Source organism: Pan paniscus, chromosome 15 (assembly GCF_029289425.2).
Source record: "Pan paniscus chromosome 15, NHGRI_mPanPan1-v2.0_pri, whole genome shotgun sequence".
Taxonomy (NCBI): Eukaryota; Metazoa; Chordata; class Mammalia; order Primates; family Hominidae; genus Pan; species Pan paniscus.
Genome location: NC_073264.2, coordinates 92,198,637 through 92,219,320, shown reverse-complemented (window position 1 = coordinate 92,219,320; position 20,684 = coordinate 92,198,637). Strand labels below are relative to the sequence as shown.

General features: G+C 44.8%; 2 protein-coding genes across 6 annotated transcripts in view; one reads left to right on the top strand and one right to left on the bottom strand.

Moving 5' to 3' along the window:
• The window catches only part of DGLUCY (D-glutamate cyclase), a 172,925-nt gene extending 156,048 nt beyond the window's left edge, over positions 1 to 16,877 (bottom strand). For 2 of the 3 annotated variants that reach the window (XM_008958194.4, XM_055097947.1), the window contains exon 1: positions 16,437 to 16,572. The gene's annotated coding sequence lies outside the window, so the exon portion shown is untranslated. Of the gene's footprint in view, positions 1 to 16,436 lie in introns of all 3 variants that reach the window. The other variant, XM_024925412.3, reaches the window with a different exon arrangement.
• RPS6KA5 (ribosomal protein S6 kinase A5) overlaps positions 16,675 to 20,684 on the top strand; it is a 211,671-nt gene continuing 207,661 nt past the window's right edge. For 2 of the 3 annotated variants that reach the window (XM_055097945.2, XM_003832764.6), the window contains exon 1: positions 16,675 to 16,808. In XM_055097945.2, coding sequence (XP_054953920.1) covers positions 16,706 to 16,808 — 103 coding nt within the window. In that variant the 5' untranslated portion in view covers positions 16,675 to 16,705. Of the gene's footprint in view, positions 16,809 to 16,974; positions 17,123 to 20,684 lie in introns of those variants that run through there. The other variant, XM_024925409.4, reaches the window with a different exon arrangement.

The window sequence follows — 20,684 nt, the reverse complement described above, 5'->3', positions numbered from 1 at the left end:
TTGCTTGCCTTGCTCTGACACCCAGGCTGCAGTGGCACGATCACGGCTCACTGCGACCTTCACCTCCTTGGCTCAAGTGATCCTCACACCTCAGCCTCCTGAATAGCTGGGACCACAGGCACACACACCACCACACCTGGCTAATTTTATTCATTTTTTGTAGAGACAGGCTCTCACGATGTTGCTCAGGTTGATCTTACTCCTGGGCTCAAGTGATCCTTCCACCTTGGCCTCCCAGAGGCCTGGGATTACAAGCATGAGCAACTGTGCCAGCCTACTGGAAATTTCTGAAACAAAAATCTGATCATGGCACTGCCCTGTGTCCAGGCTGTTAGTACTTCCCATTCCTGTGCAGTCGTGCTGGCACTGTGACCCGGAACACAGGACACCGTGGTCTAGCCCGTGACTCCCTCCCTCATGCAGCCTCATTGCTCTGGGGTTCTGGGAATTTGCAGTCCCCAGCACTCCTGGGACGGTGTCTTGCTTTTTTGTTTTTGCTCTCACCGCCCCCTCTGCCTAGAATCCTGGATTCCTACTCCATCCCTCACCCATGCCCACTCATCTTTCAATCCTGACCCAAGTATCACCATCCCTGTGGAGTTTCCCAGATCCTTCCCAGTAGCTTTGAGCACTTGCCCTTTTCCACCTCCACCGGGTCCTAAACAGGTTCCTATTGGAACACTCAAGACACTATTGCACACACAGTGGCCCTTCCTATCTATGGCTTCTACATCTGCAGACTCTACATCTGCAGACAACCTTGGATGGAAAAGATTCAGGAAGAAAAAAACAATAAAAAATACAAATAAAAAACCCATACAGTATAACAACTGCTTACCTAGCATTTACACTGTATTAGGTATTATAAGTAGCCTAGAGATTATAAAGTACATGAGAGGATGTGCACAGGTTACATGCAAATATTATATTTCATACATAGTGTAAAATGAGCATCTACAGATGCTACGAACTTGAGTATCCATGGATATTAGTATCCTTGGGGATCCTGGAATTAATCCCCCACAGATACTGAGGGAGACTGTACTTGTTTCTATGTCTGTCTTCTCTTACCTAGCTATGAGCTTCTTAAGGGCAGGCACTGTTTTCCATCTTTTTTTTTTTTTTTGAGACAGAGTCTCACTCTGTCACCCAGGCTGGAGTGCAGTGGCACAATCTTGGCTCACTGCAGCCTCCACCTCCCAGGTTCAAGCAATTCTCTTGTCTCAGTCTCCCAAGTAGCTGGGATTACAGGCACCCACCACCACGCCCAGCTAATTTTTGTATTTGTAGTAGAGATGGGGTTTCACCATGTTGGCCTGGCTGGTCTCGAACTCCCAACCTCAGGTGATCTGCCCACCTGGGCCTCCCAAAGTGTTGGGATTACAGGCATGAGCCATCGCTCCCGGCCTGTTATCCATCTTTATAACCTCTGTAGCACTGGCACACAGAAAGGGTCCAGTAAAGATGCTGAATAAATAAGGAAATGAACCACACGGGCTAATGCTGATTGCTTCTTTGGTGGTAGCAAACATTGACTTCAGGTATTATAAGACGCATTTGGTCAAGAGGAAGGAGCAGCCCTTACTCCATTTCCTCTTGTCCTTTCCCACAGTCAGCCAGTTAGAAAGACTAAAGCAAGCAGGAAAATAAAACAACAACCCTGGAGGACGCACTTATTTTGAGGAAGAGAACCCAAATCAAAGCAAACTAAAAAGCTCCAATACAATATATCCAGAAAGATAGGATGCCCAACAAAGGACAAACAAGGGCTCTTATTAATTAAAAACATGACTCTAGGTAGGGTGGGGTGGCTCATGCCTGCCATCCCAGCACTTTGGGAGGCTGAGGTGGGGAGATCACTTGAGGCCAGGGGTTCGAGACCAGCCTGGCCAACATGGTGTAACCTTGTCTCTACCCTAAATACAAAAGACAATTGGCCCTGGAAAGCCATGAAAGTAAATGCTACTGTGACAACCCTGTAGGAGGAGGATGATGAGCCTCAGAGAGGAGGCCTTAAAAACTCAGCAAAATACCTAATTGGATAAAGAAACTAGGGTAAAATGAACCATGATAAAGAAAAAATGCAAGAAAGGCAAATAGAAGATCCAAGGGGAAAGAAGTTTGTACAATAAAAAGAAGAGCAATTCTTCTTTTTTTTTTTTTTTTGAGACGGAGTTTCTCTCTTGTTGCCCACGCTGGAGTGCAATGGCACGATCTTGGCTCACTGCAACTTCCACCTCCTGGGTTCAAGCAATTCTCCTGCCTCAGCCTCCTGAATAGCTGGGATTATAGGCATGTGCCACCACACCCGGCTAATTTTGTATTTTTAGTAGAGATGGGGTTTCTCCATGCTGGTCAGGCTGGTCTTGAACTCCTGAACTCAGGTGATCTGTCAGCCTCAGCCTCCCAAAGTGCTGGGATTACAGGCATGAGCCACCATGTCCAGCCAAGAAGAGCAATTCTTATAAACATTTTGCCTCTTCAGAGAAAATAATATTAGAGAATACTGCAATATGGTTTTTGCCATTACTTTCAATGGCAAAAATGACAATTACTTTTGCACCAACCTAATAAATGCTGTTTAAGTGATTTTCATGTTTTACGGTCAGTCTGTGGAATACTTAATTATGGTTAAGAATAGAAGGTAAATGTTTTTTAGCCATAAAATTATATGGGGCAGAAATTGGGAGGTAGATGTCAGAGAGAATCTGTCTGAAGAACAAAGATGCTGTTACATTCATTCTTTTTTTGTTTTTTTGAGTCAGGTTCTCACTCTGTCACCCAGGCTAGAGTCCAATGAGACCACATCATAGCTCACTGCAGCCTCGAACTCCTGGGTTCAAGTGATCCTCCCACCTCAGCCTTCTAAGTAGCTAGGACTATAGGTACATGCCATCACACTCGGTATATATATATATATATTTTGAGACAGGGTATCGCTCAGTTGCCCAGGCTGGAGTGCATGGCACAATCACAGCTCACTGCAGACTTGGCCTCCTAGGCTCACGTGATCTTCCCACCTCAGCCTCCCAAGTAGCTGGGAATACAGGTGCTTGACTATGTGTGTGTGTGTGTATATATATATATATATATATTTTTTTTTTTGGTAGAGATGAGGTCTCACTATGTTGCCCAGCCTGGTCTCAAACTCCTGGGATCAAGCAATCTGCCCACCTCTACTTCCCAAGGTGCTGGGATTATAGGTGTGAGCCACCGTGCCAGGCAATTTTTAAATTTTTTTGTAGAGATGGGGGTTTGCTATATTGCCCGGGCTGGTCTTAAACTCCTGGCCTCACACGATTCTCCCACCTTGGCCTTGCTAACTTCATTTATCTTCAATTTATCTTATGCAGTAAGACGGTCATAGCTCACTGCAGCCTCGAACTCCTGGGTTCAAGTGATCCTTCTGCCTTGCAGGTTCTTGAAGGTGTAGGGCTGAGGTCCTTGTTTCCTTGTTGGTTGTTGGCAAGGGAGCGGCTCTTAACTCGTAGAGGCTGCTCCTCAGGGCCTTTCCACTTGGTCCCCTCCATTTTCAAAGCCAGCAACCAGATAACCCTTTTGCATTAAAGATTTTTCATGCAGCCAGGAGCGGTGGCTCACACCTGTAATCCCGACGGGGATGGATCACTTGAGGTCAGGAGTTTGAGGCCAGCCTGGGCAATATGGCAAAACCCTGTCTCTACTAAAAATACAAAAATCTCTACTAAAAACACAAACATTAGCCTGGATGACAGAGTTAATTTTTTAAAAATTTTTTTGAGATGGAATCTCACTCTGTCGCCCAGGCTGGAGTATAGTGGCACGATCTTGGCTCACTCCAACCTCTGCCTCCCAGGTTTAAGCAATTCTCATGCCTCATCCTCCTGAGTAGCTGGGACTACAGGTGTGTGCCATCACGCCTGGCTAATTTTTGAACTTTTAGTAGAGATGGGGTTTATCCATGTTGCCCAGGCTGGTCTCGAACTCCTGAGCTCAGGCAATCCATCCGCCTCAGCCTCTCAAAGTGCTAGGCATGAACCACTGCACCTGGCCTGTAATTAACTTTTATGACATCTGCAAAATCCTTTTCACCACATAAATCACATAATCATGGGTGTAACACCTGGTGACAAAAGGCATGGGAGCCATCTTCCATCTTATCCTTCTATTCCACACTACTCAGAAAAATGACTGTTATTTTTTTTTTTTTTTTTTTTTTTTGCTGTCACCCAGGCTGGAGTGCAGTGGCATGATCTTGGCTCACTGCAAGCTCCGCCTGCCGGGTTCATGCCATTCTCATGCCTCAGCCTCCCGAGTAGCTGGGACTACAGGCGCCCGCCACCGTGCCCAGCTAATTTTTTGTATTTTTAGTAGAGACGGGGTTTCACCATGGTCTTGATCTCCTGACCTCGTGATCTGCCCGCCTCGGCCTCCCAAAGTGCTGGGATTACAGGCATGAGCCACCGCACCCGGCAATGACTGTTAGTTTTATATAGAATGAGCTTTTCTAAAAAGCATTAGAAAGCACCATGAGGAAGTTTTGTTTTTTTTTTTTTTGGTGTCTCAAATCTCACTTTCTGGAAACAGCCATCAATATTTGGTATATGTCATCTGAATTTGGGCATGCAGAGCAAAAAGATCAATAGATAACAATGGAATTTTATTCTGCAAATTATTTTTAAGTAAAATTAAGTTTAATTTTACAGAAAACAGAAATTAAGTAAAATAGAAATAATTGCTGAACTTCAGCTAAATGTTTGTAAACCACAAAAATTCCTTAAAAAATCCCCTTAAAGATAAGAAAAAACGAACACAAAAATCATCAAGAAATTAGAATCGTGTTTGTTTTAAAAAGCTGCAGTTCATGGAGTTCTTTTTTTTTTTTTGAGACAGAATCTCATTCTGTTGCTCACGCTGGAGTGCAGTGGTGTGATCTCAGCTCACTGCAACCTCCAACTCCCACATTCAAGAGATTCTCGTGCCTCAGCCTCCCGAGTAGCTGGGATTACAGGTGCATGCCACTATGCCTGGTTAGTTTTTTGTATTTTTAGTAGATAAGGGGTTTCCCCAGGTTGCCCAGGCTGATCTTGAACTCGTGGGCTCAAGCGATCCTCCTGCCTGGGCCTCCTAAAGTGCTGGGATTGTAGGCATGAGCCCCAACGCCTGGCTGGAGTTCATTTTTTAGACTGGATTATTTTCCAGCCATTAAAGATGAGTAAATTTACATGCTTAGAAATCTTCCAACTGCCCTTTCCCCTCACTTCCCCATTTTTGTTAGGTGTATAATTATGTTCACAGTATAAGAGTTTGGAATGTTTACATTTTGTTCTTTTTTTTTTTTTTGAGATGGAGTCTCACTCTGTTACCAGGCTGGAGTGCAGTGGCGCGATCTTGGCTGACTGCAACCTCTGCCTCCTGGGTTCAAGCGATTCTTCTGCCTCAGCCTCCTGAGTAGCTGGGACTACAGGCACCCACCACCACGCCCAACTAATTTTTGCGTTTTCAGTAGAGACGGGGTTGCACCATATTGGCCAGGCTGGTCTCAAACTCCTGACCTCGTGATCCACCCGCCTTGGCCTCCCAAAGTGCTGGGATTATAGGCGTGAGCCACCACGCCTAGCCTACATTTTGTTCTTTAACCATAAATTCCACAGCTATTTATTCTTGGTTCTGTATTTAAAACAATTCAAAACTCATCTTCAGTATTTTTTTTAATCCTCAATTCCTTCCTTGATTCCTTTATTTTGATTAATCTCTTGGTTGAATAATTTCAACGTAAAAACCTTTTTTTTCAAGAATGTGGAAACTCTTGAGTTAATTCATGCTCAAGAATGACTGCCAACAGCCTTTAGACTTCTTTTTTTTTTTTTTGGTGGAATCTCGCTCTGTTGCCCAGGATGGAGTGCAGTGGTGCAATCTCAGCTTACTGCAACCTCTGCCTCCTGAGTTCACACCATTCTCCTGCCTCAGCCTCTTGAGTAGCTGGGAATACAGGCGCGTGCCACCACACCTCGCTAATTTATTTTTTATATTTTTAGTAGAGACAGGGTTTCACCGTGTTTGCCAGGATGGTCTCTATCTCCTGACCTCGTGATCTGCCAGCCTCAGCCTCCCAAAGTACTGGGATTATAGGCGTGAGCCACCACACCCGGTCAGCCTTTAGACTTCTTAAGGGACAATTTGGCAAAATATAAAATTCATGAGTCACATCTTCATGCCCTTAAGTTTTATAAACCTTGCTTCGTTGTCCTTTAACATTGTGTTGCTCTTGGTTTTTAAAAATCTGATGTATTTTGTTATTGATCACTCTGTACCCATTTTACCTTGACACAGTGTGTGCTTTCTACCTGCTGACTCAAGTCTTCATTTTGGTTAAGTTTCCTCCATTATTCTATTGTTTCATTTGTTCTGACTTGGTCTTCAGGAATGCCAATTATGCATCTATTGGATCTCTATTGCTTATTTTCCATAACTATCAAATGTTTATGATTATGTTTATTTCTTTGTTCTTTTCCATATTGTTCCATTGTTTTCCCTTTTGTTCACTCTCTTTTGGTTGATTCCAAAGTGGCTTTCCTGTCTTTCTTTTCTTGAGATTTGCCACTCAGTTTTTTCCTCTTTTGTTGTTCTATAATTCCTTACTTTTACTTCTGAACCTCACCTTTGAGTATTTTTTTTACTTTAAAAAGAGGTAACTTTGTAATTTCTCTGATGTGATGGAGAATTATTTGTTAAATAGCATGGGTAGAGGAAGAAGAAGGACTTTGAGGCAATCGGCTGCTTCACTTTAGTGTGTTTCCAAATCTGTTGACAGTATTTCCTCTCCATGAGAGAATGTCTCTGAGATTCTCAGGTTTTGGCTCTCAGGAGGTGCCAAGGCCCCCAGCAAAGCCCTGTCACTCTAGGCTCTCTGGGTTCTAATCTAGAAATTATTTCTCTACCCCCTTCACCCCCTCATCTCCAAGAGACTCTTTTGGCTTGGAGGCCAGGTCACAAAAAATAGAAATAAATAACCATCCTCCAGCTTCTCCCTAATTTTGACCCTCCCTACTATCATACTGGTTCTTCAAAGGAACACTACCAGTTTTTCCTGGGTCTTGTAAGTCAAATATAAATTTCAGTCATTTGAGTACCACTTCCACAATTTTTGCCTTATCTGTAGATCACCTATACTAAAGTCGATTTTTTTTCTTTAAATTAATTCCCAGTTTTTTCAACTAAATGCCTTCTTATTTAAAAAGGAGGCATATTCAAAAATTAGCTGGACGTGGTGGCAGGCACCCGTAATCCCAGCTACTTGGGAGGCTGAGGCAGGAGAATCACTTGAACCCTGGAGGGGGAGGTTGCAGTGAGCCAAGATTGCACAACTGCACTCCAGCCTGGGTGACAAAAAAAAAAAAAAGAGGCATATCATTATCATAAGTGAAAAATATCAAGCTGGGCACAATGGAACTACACAATAGCTGTAGTTCCAGCTACTTGGAAGGCTGAGGTGGGAGGATGGCTTCAGCCCATGTGTTCTGTAACCCGGCCTGGGCACATTTCTTAAAAAAAAAGAAGGAAAAGTAAAGAAAGTATCACTTGCCATAAATAGAAAGTAAATATTAAAATAAATGCAATGAGGCTGGGTGCGGTGGCTCACGCCTGTAATCCCAGCACTTTGGGAGGCTGAGGTGGGCGGATCACCTGAGGTCAGGAGTTCGAGACCAGCCTGGCCAACATGGTGAAACCCTGTCTCTACTAAAAATACAAAAAAATTTTAGCTGGGCATGGTGGTGAGCGCCTGTAATCCCAGCTACTTGGGAGGCTGAGGCAGGAGAATCGCTTGAACCCGGAAGGTGGAGGTTGCAGTGAGCTGAGATCACGCCACTGCACTCCAGCCTGGGTGACAGAGCAAGACTCCGTCCCAAAATAGAAAATAAACAATAAATAACAAAACTTTAGTAAGTTCTAGCCAGATACAGTTGTCTGCTGGGAGCTGAGTCTGAGGTCTGCATTTTCCTTGTTAGAAAGAGTGATTAGGACAAATTAGAGAAAAGTTAAAGACTACTGGCACCAAACCAAGGCTTTCTTCTTGATATAATCACAAATGAAAGGGAACTAAAAAAAACGAATCACTTTTTCATTAGGTTATTTAATATAACTCAATGACTCTTCATGTACCACCTAAACTTACTTCACTCTTCCCTAATAACACAAGTCTCCTTTCCCCTTTGGGAAACACCCCTCCAATCCAAGGATCAATGATTTGGTGCCTCTAAGGAAATATATTGCCTGCTCATGGATGTAGGCACTGTACATTGACTCTTAGCATTTCATCAATTTTAGTACAGACTTTGCAGTATTTGGCAGGCATACCTCATGGTTTGTGGTTTGAGGTTCTGAGAGTTTCCTTGTTTCATTAAAAATGGGACCTTTTCTATGTTTTTGCTTTGCTTTCTTTTTGTTTTCCATCCAGAAGATTCCAAGGGAGGAGAGAGGGAGTCCAAATATCTTTATTTTGTTTTATTTTATTTTTTTGAGATGGAGTTTTGCTCTTGTTGCCCAGGCTGGAGTGCAATGGCACGATCTCAGCTCACTGTAACCTCCACCTCCCGGGTTCAAGTGATTCTCCTGCCTCAGCCTCCTGAGTAGTTGGGATCACAAGGCATGCACCACCACGCCTGGCTAATTTTGTATTTTTAGTACAGACGGGATTTCTCCATGTTGGTCAGGCTGATCTCAAACTCCCAACCTCAAGTGATCCACCCTCCTCAGCCTCCCAAAGTGTTGGGATTACAGGTGGGAGCCACCGTGCCCGGCCCCAAATATCTTTATATCTTTTAATTGGATATATATGTGATGCGCATCCCTCTGAAGTCTCTCACAGCTGTGTGCTGGTTGGCACAGGTTCAAACGGAGGTGGAACATCTTAAACTTGAATCTTCCCTTTCGTCCTAGTGCTCCTCATCTGCAATGCTAGGAAGGTTGCTAAGCTAGAAAGGTAGTATCTGGTGCATCAAAAGGTAAGGTGAGGACACTGCTTACTTGCTGCTGCCCCCTTTGCAAGACTGTCTCTCTGTGAATGCAAGGGGTGTGTGTGTGTGTGTGCGCGCGCGCGCGCGTGTGTGTGCACGCGCCAGTACATTCCCAACCTTCTCACTTTGTAACTGTGGTGACATGTCAACTTCAGCAGTGGTGGGTGTCTTCAGTAAGTGTGAACTTCACACCACCCCCTAACTGTGTTGGTCTTTGTATCTTGCAGTCTCTTCAACTTACTGGCTCTATATCACATGGCAAAGGTACTGACAGGGTCAAAAATAGTATTAAGATATTGATAATGGGCCAGGTGCAGTGGCTCAGGCCTGTAATCCCAGCATTTTGGGAGGCCGAGGTGGGTGGATTGCTTGGACCCAGGAGTTTGAGACCAGCCTGGGCAACAAGGTGAAATCCCATCTCTACAAAAAAATACAAAAATTAGCTGGGTGTGGTGGCATGTGCCTGTAGTCCCACCTACTTGGGAGACTGAGGTAGGAGGATTGTTTGAGCCCAGGAGGCAGAAGTTGCAGTGAGCCGAGATCGTGCCATTACACTCTGGTCTGTGGAACAGAGTAAGGCCTTGTCTCAAAAAAAAAAAGAAAAAAAAAAGATATTGGTAATGTAGTTTTTGACTTTTTGAAAGATTTTCTTTCTTATCTATGTATACTTTGAAGTGTTTTGATAGAGCCAGTTAAAGGAAAGTATGATGTGGTGGGCCTTGGGTGTTTCCTACTTCCTATAAATGCAAAGGTGAGGAACTTCCTGCTCACATTGCCTAAATGATAAGATTAATCAAGTCCTAGTGGCTTACGCCAAGTGAGGCCCTCTCCCCCCTTGCTTACTTATATAACTAAATGACTGTCCATGTACCACCTAAACTTCTCATCTCTCCTAATGAAAAAGTGTTTTTTTTGTTTTGGTTCCCTTTCATTTGTGATTATACCAAGAAGCAAGCCTGGGTTTGGTGCCAGTAGTCTTTAGCTTTTCTCTAATTTTTACCAATCACTCTTCTTTTTTTTTGTTCTTCCTCAATCTACTCAACATGAAATAACTCTTTCTTTTTTCTTTTTTTTTTTTTGAGATGGAGTCTCGCTCTGTCACCCAGGCTGGAGTGCAGTGGTGCAATCTGGGCTCACTGCAAGCTCCACCTCCCAGGTTCACACCATTCTGCTGTCTCAGCCTCCCAAGTAGCTGGGACTACTGGCGCCCGCCACCATGCACGGCTAATTTATTTTATTTTTTTAGTAGAGACGGGGTTTCACCATGTTAGCCAGGATGGTCTCGATCTCCTGACCTCGTGATCCACCCGCCGCGGCCTCCCAAAGTGCTGGGATTACAGGCGTGAGCCACCGCGCCCGGCCGAAATAACTCTTTCTAGCAAGGAAAGTATAGACCTCAGACTCAGCTACCAGCAGACAACTGTATCTAGCTAGAACTTACTATCATTTTGTTTTCATTGTATTTATTTTAATATTTACTTCCTGCTTCCTATTTATGGCAAGTGATAGTGGTTTTTCTTTTTCCTTTGGTTTAGAGATGGGGTCATGCTATGTGCCCGGGCTGGATTCAAGAACTCCTGGGCTCAAGTGATCCTCTCTGCTTCTCAGTGAAGAGGTATAAAGCTAAGGATAGGTGAGACCACATAGAATGGTGCCACAGACATAGGCTTACAACAAAAGGGGGTGAGCACGGACCCCGTTCTGGCAGCAGGTACCAAGCCAGCCTGGATAAAGTCAGTTTCTTTTCTTTCCTTCTTTTTTTTTTTCTCTTTTTTTTTCAGACGGGGTTTCACTCTGGTACCCAGCCTGGAGTGCAATGGCGCAATCTCAGCTCACTGCAACCTCTGCCTCCCGGGTTCAAGTGATTCTCCTGCCTCAGCCTCCCTGGTGGCTGGGATTACAGGCACGTGCCACCAGGCTCGGCTAATTTTTCTATTTTTAGTAGAGACAGGGTTTCACCATGTTGGCCAGGCTGGTCTCAAACTCCTGACCTCAGGTGATCCTCCTGCCTTGGCCTCCCAAAGTGCTGGGATTACAGGCGTGAGCCACCACGCCCAGTGGATAAAGTCAGTTTCTGAGAGGAAGAAACATATTTTCAAGGTCTTTTCTTGATTACTCTTCTGGCCATAGCAGAAATCTGACCTTTTGCTGGACAACCTCTCTGTCTCAGCCTTTTCACCGACCCCACCCTCTCTACTTCTCCATCTCTCAGGGCAGGAGGGAGCAGTAACTTTTTCCTCACTTCCAGCTGCTGCATCCTCCAGGCCACAGTCCATTATCTCACCCCAGTTCAACAACTTTTCCTCATTTGACTCCAAGCTGTCCGGTCACATCACTAATCACTCAAGCCCCGCACCCATTTAATTTGGTGTTTTCAGCTACTCATTTATAATTTTCCCTCCTATTTTCTCTAGTGTCATCACTACCTCTGAAAAGTTGCTGTTTTTTCCAAAACTCCAATTTGCTCTTATTTACCACTGTCTGCTCTAATAGTTGTGCAAGAGTTGTGCATTACAAACTTGGTTGTACATTAGGTTAATGATGTGGGGAGCTTTAAAAAAAATCCCAAAGTCCAGGCCCAACCCCAGACCAATTTAAGTCACATTCTTTAGGGGTAGGAGTGGTGGAGATTTTTGTTTTGTTTTGTTGTTATTTTTAAGTATCCCAGGTGATCCCGATGTTCAGCCAAGGTTGAGAACTCATCCATACTAGCGCCAACTCCTTGGACTCCATCCTATTCTTCCAGGCTAGCAGCTTATCCTGGCTTCACTGCCTTCTCACCCAGCTTAGGCCCCAGGGTCATTCACTTTAACCAGGTTGTTGCCCAACCGCTCATCTCCCACCCAGAGGGGATATGTAAGTTGCTAGAGAAAGACACTTCACTATCCTGATTCAGGCTTTCTAACTCCACTGGAGCCCTGTGCTAATCAGCATTTATACAAGCTGCCTGGATAGATCTATTTCTCATAGTGGCTGTTCCAACCTGTTTCCACTCTCCTCAGATCCCTAACCCATGCCCTCCCCTCCCTCCTATCACTCAGCACAGTGCTTAAGTCTGTGGAAGAAACTCTTCCTACATGTGTGCACATTTAAGTGATCATATGGCGTGCTTCTGCTTTACTAAGTTTACTAAGTTTTGCAACTCTTCTGCAATTTTAAAATTATCTGAAAATAAGATTAAAAGCCAAAAAACCGAAAAACTCCCTGGATCCCTCCAGCTAGGGTCTTTGTTCTCTATTTTCCTTTGGAGAAAAATATGTCCCCACACATGGTTACTACTTCCTCACCTTCCATTTGCCTTGCCAAAACTGCTCTGGATATTGTCATCAGTGGTACCCAAGTTGACAAATTCAGTGGATCTTTCTAGACCTCATGTTATATGACATCTTAGGGTATCTGATACAGCTGACCATTCCCTTCTTCTGGAAATACTTTGGCTTCCAAGATACAAAACTCTCCAGGTTTTCCTCTTCTACCTCTAGCTCCACCTTCTTATTCCAACTTTTCTTTTCTTTTCTTTTTTTTTTTTTTTTGAGACAGAGTCTGACTGTGTCACCCAGGCTGGAGTGCAGTGATGCGATCTCAGCTCACTGCAACCTCTGCCTCCTGGGTTCCAGTGATTTTCCTGCCTCAGCCTCCCGAGTAGCTTGGATTATAGGCATGCACCACCATGCCCAGCTAATTTTTGTATTTTTAGTAGAGATAGGGTTTCACCTTGTTGACCAGGCTGGTCTTGAATTCAAGCGATCTGCCCATCTCAGCGTCCCAAAGTGCTGAGATTACAGGCATGAACCACCGCACCCAGGCTTCTCCCTAGGTAATCTCATTCGTACCTCTGGCCTCAAATGTCATCTATGTGCCAGTGATTCCTAAGCTTACATCCCTATGCTAGACCTCTCTTCAGAGCTCTAGACTCATATATCCACATAGCTACTTAATTTTGGCCCTGGATGTCTCAAAATTAAACTCTTGATGTTCTCTCTCATATGTGCTCTTCCTTTAATTTGTCCCTTTCATTATTAAATGGTACTGCCATCCTCTTCCAGCCACTAGCTGCTCACACTAGAAACACTGGTGTCATTTCAGATATTTCCATTTTTCTCACTAACCAAATCTAATCCTTCAAGTTCAAAATATAAACATAGAAATGTTCCATTTCTCTCCATCTCTACTGCACCCACTCTCATCTTTTGCCCAGATTACAGTGATAGCCTCCTAACTGGTCTCCTTGTATCCCATTTTGCCTTCTCCAGCGCAGTCTCCAAACACTAACTTCAGTGACCTTCTGAAAATACTACCACGATTATATCATTCCTGTGTTTAAATTCCTTCTATTGCTTCCCACTTCACACAGGATAAAGTCCAAAAATATTAATAAGAGCAACCACATACTTCCTGACCGGGCCTCTGCCCACCTCCCGAACCTCATCCCTTGCTTACTGCATTAAGGCTCCACTGCCTTTCTCAATCTCTCAACAGAATAGGCTCTTTGCCTGCCTCAGGACATCTTCCTAAAATTTTGATCCCTCCATATTTCACATATGAAGTAGTATAAGGCTAGATTATGCTTTGGTAGCAAATAATCCCATCTAACTAGCTTATGCCTAAAACGGTGTATGTATTGCTCACATCACAGTCTGATATAGGTCAGGTGGCTCCTTAAAGAATTAAGTGGAAACTCAGGGGTTCAGAGTCCTCCCAGTCTGTGGCATACCCACATTAAAAATGTGGCCTTTGTTACAGCAGTTGAAAGAGAAGAGTGTGAGTGATTATGCAAGGAGTTTTCTGGTCAGGCCTGAAAATGTTATATATCATACCAATAGGATCTGCCCATACCCCATTGGCCAGATCATAGTCATATGACCCTAACCTAACTGCAAAGGAGGTAAGAAAAAAAAAAAAAAAGTCTTCCTGTGTGTCCAGGAAGAGGAAATGAGATTGGTGAACATCAGGCTACTTTTTGCCACATCCTGGTTAAAACCTACTCATTTTTAAAGTCTCAGCTTAAATAATACTTACTTACAAAGGTCTTCCAGCTCCTCCAACTTAAATTAGGCATCCCTGATACATTCTATTGTAGCACCCTGTAATTTTCCTTTACAGCATGATCACAATGGAAAGTTTATATTTCTTTATGTGATTAATATTTATATCTGTTGCTAGACTGTAGGCTCTATAGGAGCAAGGACTGCATCTGTTTTGCTCCCACTGTGTCTCTAGCACCTATTACAGTACTTGGTATATAACTGGTATAAAAGTTTTCGAGTGAACAAATGAACAGTTGCACACAGTCATTGCCTGGCTCCAAATAGCACATGACTTTTGCAGGAGAAAGACAAGTAAGTAGGCAGTCATGGTTTAGTGTGATGATAAATGTTCCAGGCAGGTAAGCCCAGGGAACTGTGAAAGCAACCTGAAGGAACTTGCAAGGCTTCTGTGTTTTGTCTTTCACAGCAATCGAATCCAGGAGTCTGCAAACTATGGCCTGTAGGCCAAATCTGGCTCATTGCCTGTTTTTTAACGGCCCTTGAGCTAAGGATTGTTTTATATATATATATATATATATATATATATATATATATATATATTTTTTTTTTTAGACAGAGTCTCGCTCTGTTGCCCAGGCTGAAGTGCAATGGTGTGATCTCGGCTCACTGCAACCTCCGCCTGCCAGATTCAAGCAATTCTCCTGCCTCAGCTTCCTGAGTAGCTGGGATTACAGGCGCCCACCACCATGCCTGGCTAATTTTTTGTATTTTTAGTCGATTCAGGGTTTTGCCATGTTGGCCAGGCTGGTCTTGAACTCCTGACCTCAGGTGATCCATCTGCCTCAGCCTCCCACAGTGCTGGGCTTACAGGTGTGAACCACTGCGCCTGACCTGTTTTTATATTTTTAAGTGATTCAAAAATAATTAAAAGAAGAATATATTACGATACATGAAAACTATGTGAAATTCAAATTTCAATGTCCATAAAAAATATTCTATTGGAACACAGCTACTTCTTTTATTTATTGTCTATGACTGCTTTTGCGCTACAATGGCAGAGCTGAGTAGTTGTGAAAAAGGTCATACAGCTTGCAAATCCTAAAATATTTACTATCTGGCCCTTAATAGAAAAAAGTGTGCTGACTCCTGATCCAATCCATGCTTAGTTTAAAAGATCACATCTATCTGAATTACGTCCAACTGTACATCTTTAAGTTTCTGCTTTTTCCCATTCTCGTGTCTGCTACTAGAAATCAGGTTCCCTTTAGTTCTATCCTTGCAGCAGGATTCCTGCCCTGCTATCTCTCTCCTCTTTTCAGTTCATCACTGTGTACTAAAAAAAATCTGCACTCTTCAGCACAGCATCCCTAGTTCCCCATTATCTTACCACACCTCACCTTGTCAGCTGTATCTCTTACATCATACTTTCATCTAACCTCATCAATCACTTAACCCACCCTTGCCTTCTCTGCTGTAGGCCAATGCTCACAGTTACTCTCTCTGTGTGAAATGTCTATTGCTGGTATTTCTCTCTTATCCATCCTTTACGTTGGTTATCTCAAATGCCTGCTTGCCCTAAAAGCTTTCCCCAGTTCCTCGTCTGGGAATAATTATTGCCATCCGTGCGAGATTCTCTAACGCTTTGTACGACTGCTTTATTTCAAATTCTGCTTTATAGTTCTTTTGTGTATACACACAGATTGTTTCTCACGTTCTATTGAAAGCTGCTTAGGGGAGGAATTGTATTCTATTTTGTTAATCTCTGCATCCTTTCGGCGCCTAGTAAGAGTCTTGTACGAAACAGAAATGTCTCTCCTTCGTAAAATTCCTCATCGGGAGCTGGGACTGTGAATTTTTGTAACGTTTAAGAACTATCTGTTATTTAAGAACAAACACTCTGCTTAACTTGTTTAGGGTTCACTAGAGCGAGTAAGACCTTTTTAGGGCACGCCGTCTCGCTGGTTGTCACACACCTATGGATCGCTGCCGGGACCCTTAGGTTTGTCTGCAAACACGTGGGTGATAAGCGCTACCCTCCAGGCCCCTCCTCTGTCCACGGTGATTGGCGGACCAAACGTTCCAATCATCCCTCCCCGCCTCTTTCGGCAGTAGCCAATCAGAGACCCCGAGCGCCTCCTGACTACTAGACACTGTTTACTAACAGATCGAAGCTGGGGAATAAGGGGTGTGACCGTTCTGGGGAGGTCAGGGAAGGGAAGGTCTTGACTGCGAGTGCGCACCAGAGGAAATGGGCGGGGCAGAGCTTTGGGTCTCACCAATCGGAGTGGCGGCGCTCCTCCCTCTCCTGCCTCCCCGCCAAGCAACAACAATTCGAGGAGCGAGGCGGGGAGGCTCGTGAAACGTCACAGCGTACTGCCCAATGGGAACCGGCGTTGGCAGACGCGCGCGCCCTGTGTCCAATCAGCGAAGGCGGCTCGAATGGCTCCCTTACCTTGCTAGCTGTGGGCGGAGCGGCCTGAGGAGGCGGCGGTGGAGCAGGGGGCGGTTTGGTTGCGCGGTACTAGCGGTGCCCGCCGAAGGGGGAGGAGGCGAGGAGCGAGCCGTGCGGCCAGAGCGGGAAAGAGACTCGTCTTTGCGTCCGAGTTCTGGAGCCGCCGCACCCCGGCTCCTGGGGCCGCGGCAGCGGCTGCGAGGGGACGGGCGTCCGCTGTCTCCTGGGTTCCCCTCGTAGCGACCCGCGGGATCGGAAAAAAGGAGAAGATGGAGGAGGAGGGTGGCAGCAGCGGCGGCGCCGCGGGGACCAGCGCGGACGGCGGCGACGGAGGAGAGCAGCTCCTCACTGTCAAGCACGAGCTGCGGACTGGTGAGCGACCCCGCCCTCTGCCGGCCGGGCCCGGCGCGGGGGCGCGCCTGAGGGCACGCGGGTGCCCGCGCGGGGCTGGGGGCGCGGGGCCGCAGCCGTGGGCGCGGAGGGGCGGGCCTGGGGCGGGGCGTCGCGGTCGGGGCGCGTGCCCCGGGGGTCCCGGGAGGTGGGGGCGCGCCTTGGGGGAGGCGGCCGAAAGTTTTCCCCAGCCCGGGAATGAGCGGCGGGCACCAGGCATCGGGGCCAGCGCAGCCGCCGACCGCTGCCCGTGGCACGCACCTCCGAGGATGTCGCTGCTCCCCCTTCCCGCACAGGTGACACATGTGTGTCTGCGTCCTGTCAGGGCGAAAGGTGCGCCTGCCTCCGCGTGGGGCGAGCGGCGCTTTGTTTTGGAGAGTGACTCCCTGCTCCGCCCCTCTGGTCCCCGCGATGGGGGGTCCCGGTGGGGCTCTGTGGAGCCATCCCCTAAGGTGCTGGGGTCCCGTAGGAGATAAACGGGAGGTTTCGCCTCGGGCTTTTACCGAGTCCAGTCTAGAGACAGGAACAGGAATCGCCGGCTCCAGGGATTGAGTGCCTTTATTCTCACTTATCATGAAATACTATACTTGGCCTTGAATTTCCTTCAGAGGTCTCTGGAGATGATGGCTTTAGAAATTTAAAGCTCCAGGTAAAAGGAACTAACGAGCAGGCTTCAGCGCTTACGTTCTAATGTTTGAAATCACTAGCGTTGTCCTAAGCTTTATAACTAATTAAATGTATTCGTGGTGTAGGTTCAGGTTGTTCATTTTAGAAAATGCTTATTCAGACCAATCAGTACAATTTGGATTTATATTCTTGGAGCCCAGTCTCGTATTGTAGATATATTAATACTTTTTTTCTCTGAACAGATAGTACATTTTAATGAGTCGTTCGTTATTACTAGATATGTTTGTGAGCATTGAAGGTTTTTGACAGAGCTGCTTTGGCATATTGGGATTTTTTTTTTTTTTTTTTTCAGACGGAGTTTCGCTCTTGTGGCTCAGGCTGGAGTGCAGTGGCATGATCTCGGCTCACCGCAGCCTCCGCCTCCCGGGTTCAAGCGATTCTCCTGCCTCAGCCTCCCGAGTAGCTAGGATTACAGGCATGCGCCACCACGCCCGGCTAATTTTGTATTTTTTGTGGGGGCGGTCCTCTCCACGTTGGTCAGGCTGGTGGCGAACTCCCGACCTCAAGTGATCCGCCCGCCTCGGCCTCCCAAAGTGCTGGGATTACAGGCGTGAGCCACTGTGCCCGGCCGGGTTATTATTTAATTGTGAAGGCACAAAAGCTTAAACGGCAGGATTCAGGTGTCCACTAGTACATCTTGTTTCTGTTTTGAACAGATTGGAAAGTTAGCTGTGTCCGTCAGTTCTTTCAGTTTTTGTTATTTCTACTGAGATTGCCTATAAGCATTCCACTGGGTGCCAGTGTGGTGACTTAATTCAAGAGAGATGTCAAATTCATGCTTCTTAATTCAACATTTGTAAACATTTTTTTTTGGTCATTGTGAATCTGTTATACATCTTGAGCCAGCTGTTCCATATTTTTGAGTTCCTAACATAACCTGTATGGATTCAGGTGATTTGGTTTTTCTTCTCTCAATTTCATAGACAACTGATATTTTCAAAAGACCCTGACATGGTTTACTCAGTATACATTTATTCGGATTTGTGCCACGCTCAGTGTCAGGTGCTTTCTGGTGTGAAGATTTTGAATTTTTTTCTTGTCTTACATAACGATCCACTGATTTATATGTATGGAATCCTACTGTACAGCAAAAGCTACTTGAAGTCATATGCTTCTCAGCCATCGACTGTGGTGCAACAAGCAGCTTTTTGCTAAATGACCAAGGAGCAACCTGCTTGTTATTAGTAGTTAACCAACTGCTTGGTTTCTGGATTTTGCAAACAATGCTAGTTTTGTAGAAAACAATGAGTACTGCTTTATTTCCCCCTCTCTTCTAACTGTGTGAATCATCAGCTTCAAGTTTGCATTTTAGAAATTTTTCTGATGGATGGTGAGATTATACTGAATTCATTAGTACTGTTAACTGTCAAAGGAAACGAACAATCATTTTGATTTATTACTGAACGCTGGAACAACTGACCGGATATAGTGGTCAAAAACACTGTTAAAATATAACTTGAAAGAGTTGCTCATCTTCAGCCAACTGCACTTCTTTCAGCACATGATGCTATAATAGGCACCAGAGTAATTTGATCTGATATGGTCCCGTCTCAGAATGTGGATAAGCATCTAGTTATATCAGGCTGGCAGTTGGTGGTGGCTCATTTGTGCAGAACACTTTATTGTATTCCATAGGATGAATGAAAAAGCAAAAAATATCCCATGAAAGGACATGGAGTTGGAAGACATAATTCTAAATCCCGTCTCTGCAGCTTAATATGTAGACATCGGCAAGTCACTTCACCCTTTCAGATTCACATCTTTAATCTATAAAATGTGAGAATTGAATGAGACACTGTTGGAAAAGTGCTAAGCGGGTTGCTTGGCATATAGTGGGCCCTTAGGAAATGTTAGTTGAATGTATATATAAAAATCATTCCATAATAGTATCTTATCTTGAAGTGTGTGAATTAATCCAGTGTAATTTGGGAAACAAATCACTCATTTAGTGCTTAGCCTATGTCACATTGCCTGGCTGTTATCTTTTTCTGTATATGTCCAGTCTTCTCATGTAGAGTGTAAATTCGCCATAATCTTTGCGGCTGCTCAGCAGCCTGTGTGGATCTCTTCAGTAACATTTAACACACGGTACTATAATAGTCCATTTACTTGTATTACAGTCTAATACAGATTAGACTGTAAGGTCCTTGAGGGCAGGCAGGCAGGCAGGCACCATGTCCTTTGTTTATTTGCAGCCCCTGGCATATAGTAGGTACTTAATATTTGTTGAATGGATTCATTGAATGCATAAGAATCCAGGAGCAAGTCTAGTAAGTTTATTGTATTACCAGTGCCTTGCAGATGTTAGGTGGTTGATAAGTGGATGACAGTGACTGTAAAAGCTGAAGAATGCAGAGTATAGGATTGAACAGATCACTTAAACATACATTTCTTGAATGTATGTCTAAGAAAATGTCCCACCCTCTAGTAGTAGGGGAGGAGGCCATATAAACCAGTAATTAAGATAATACTGCCTTGGGAGGCTGAGGCGGGTGGATCACGAGGTCAAGAGATGGAGACCATCCTGGACAACCTGGTGAAACCCCATCTCTACTAAAAATACAAAAAATTAGCTGGGCATGGTGGCACGTACCTGTAGTCCCAGCTACTCGGGAGGCTGAGGCAGGAGGTTCTCTTGAACCCAGGAGGCGGAGGTTGCAGTGAGCCGAGATCATGCCATTGCACGCCAACCTGGCAACAGAGCAAGACTCCCATCTCCAAAAAAAAAAAAAAAAGATAATACTGCCTTAAGTATAATAGTAAAGGGATATTCAAGTATAAAGTTAGCAAAGAATGGGTTAGGACTTTTAGCTTTCAAATAATCAAATCTTCAACAACAATAACAAAAAGGATATTATTGGAAGGAGATTGGGTTATCTTACCCACTTATTTAGTAAGTATTTTATTTCCTCTTACATACTGGGTGCGATTTTAGATGCCTGGATGATAGGACATGTATGGTCTGTCCACTGGAAGAACTGGGTTGCATCAGGAACCATTGGAAGCAGAAACTTAGCATTGTCTGTATTTTGTCCACCTTGAATCTCTGCTTGTCCCTATGTGATGGCTTTATTCTTCCCCACTACTGTGCCACTTTTCCCACATGGGAAAGATCATGCTGTTGATAGACTGCAAGTTTTACATCCTACAGCTTCCACTACTGAAAAGACA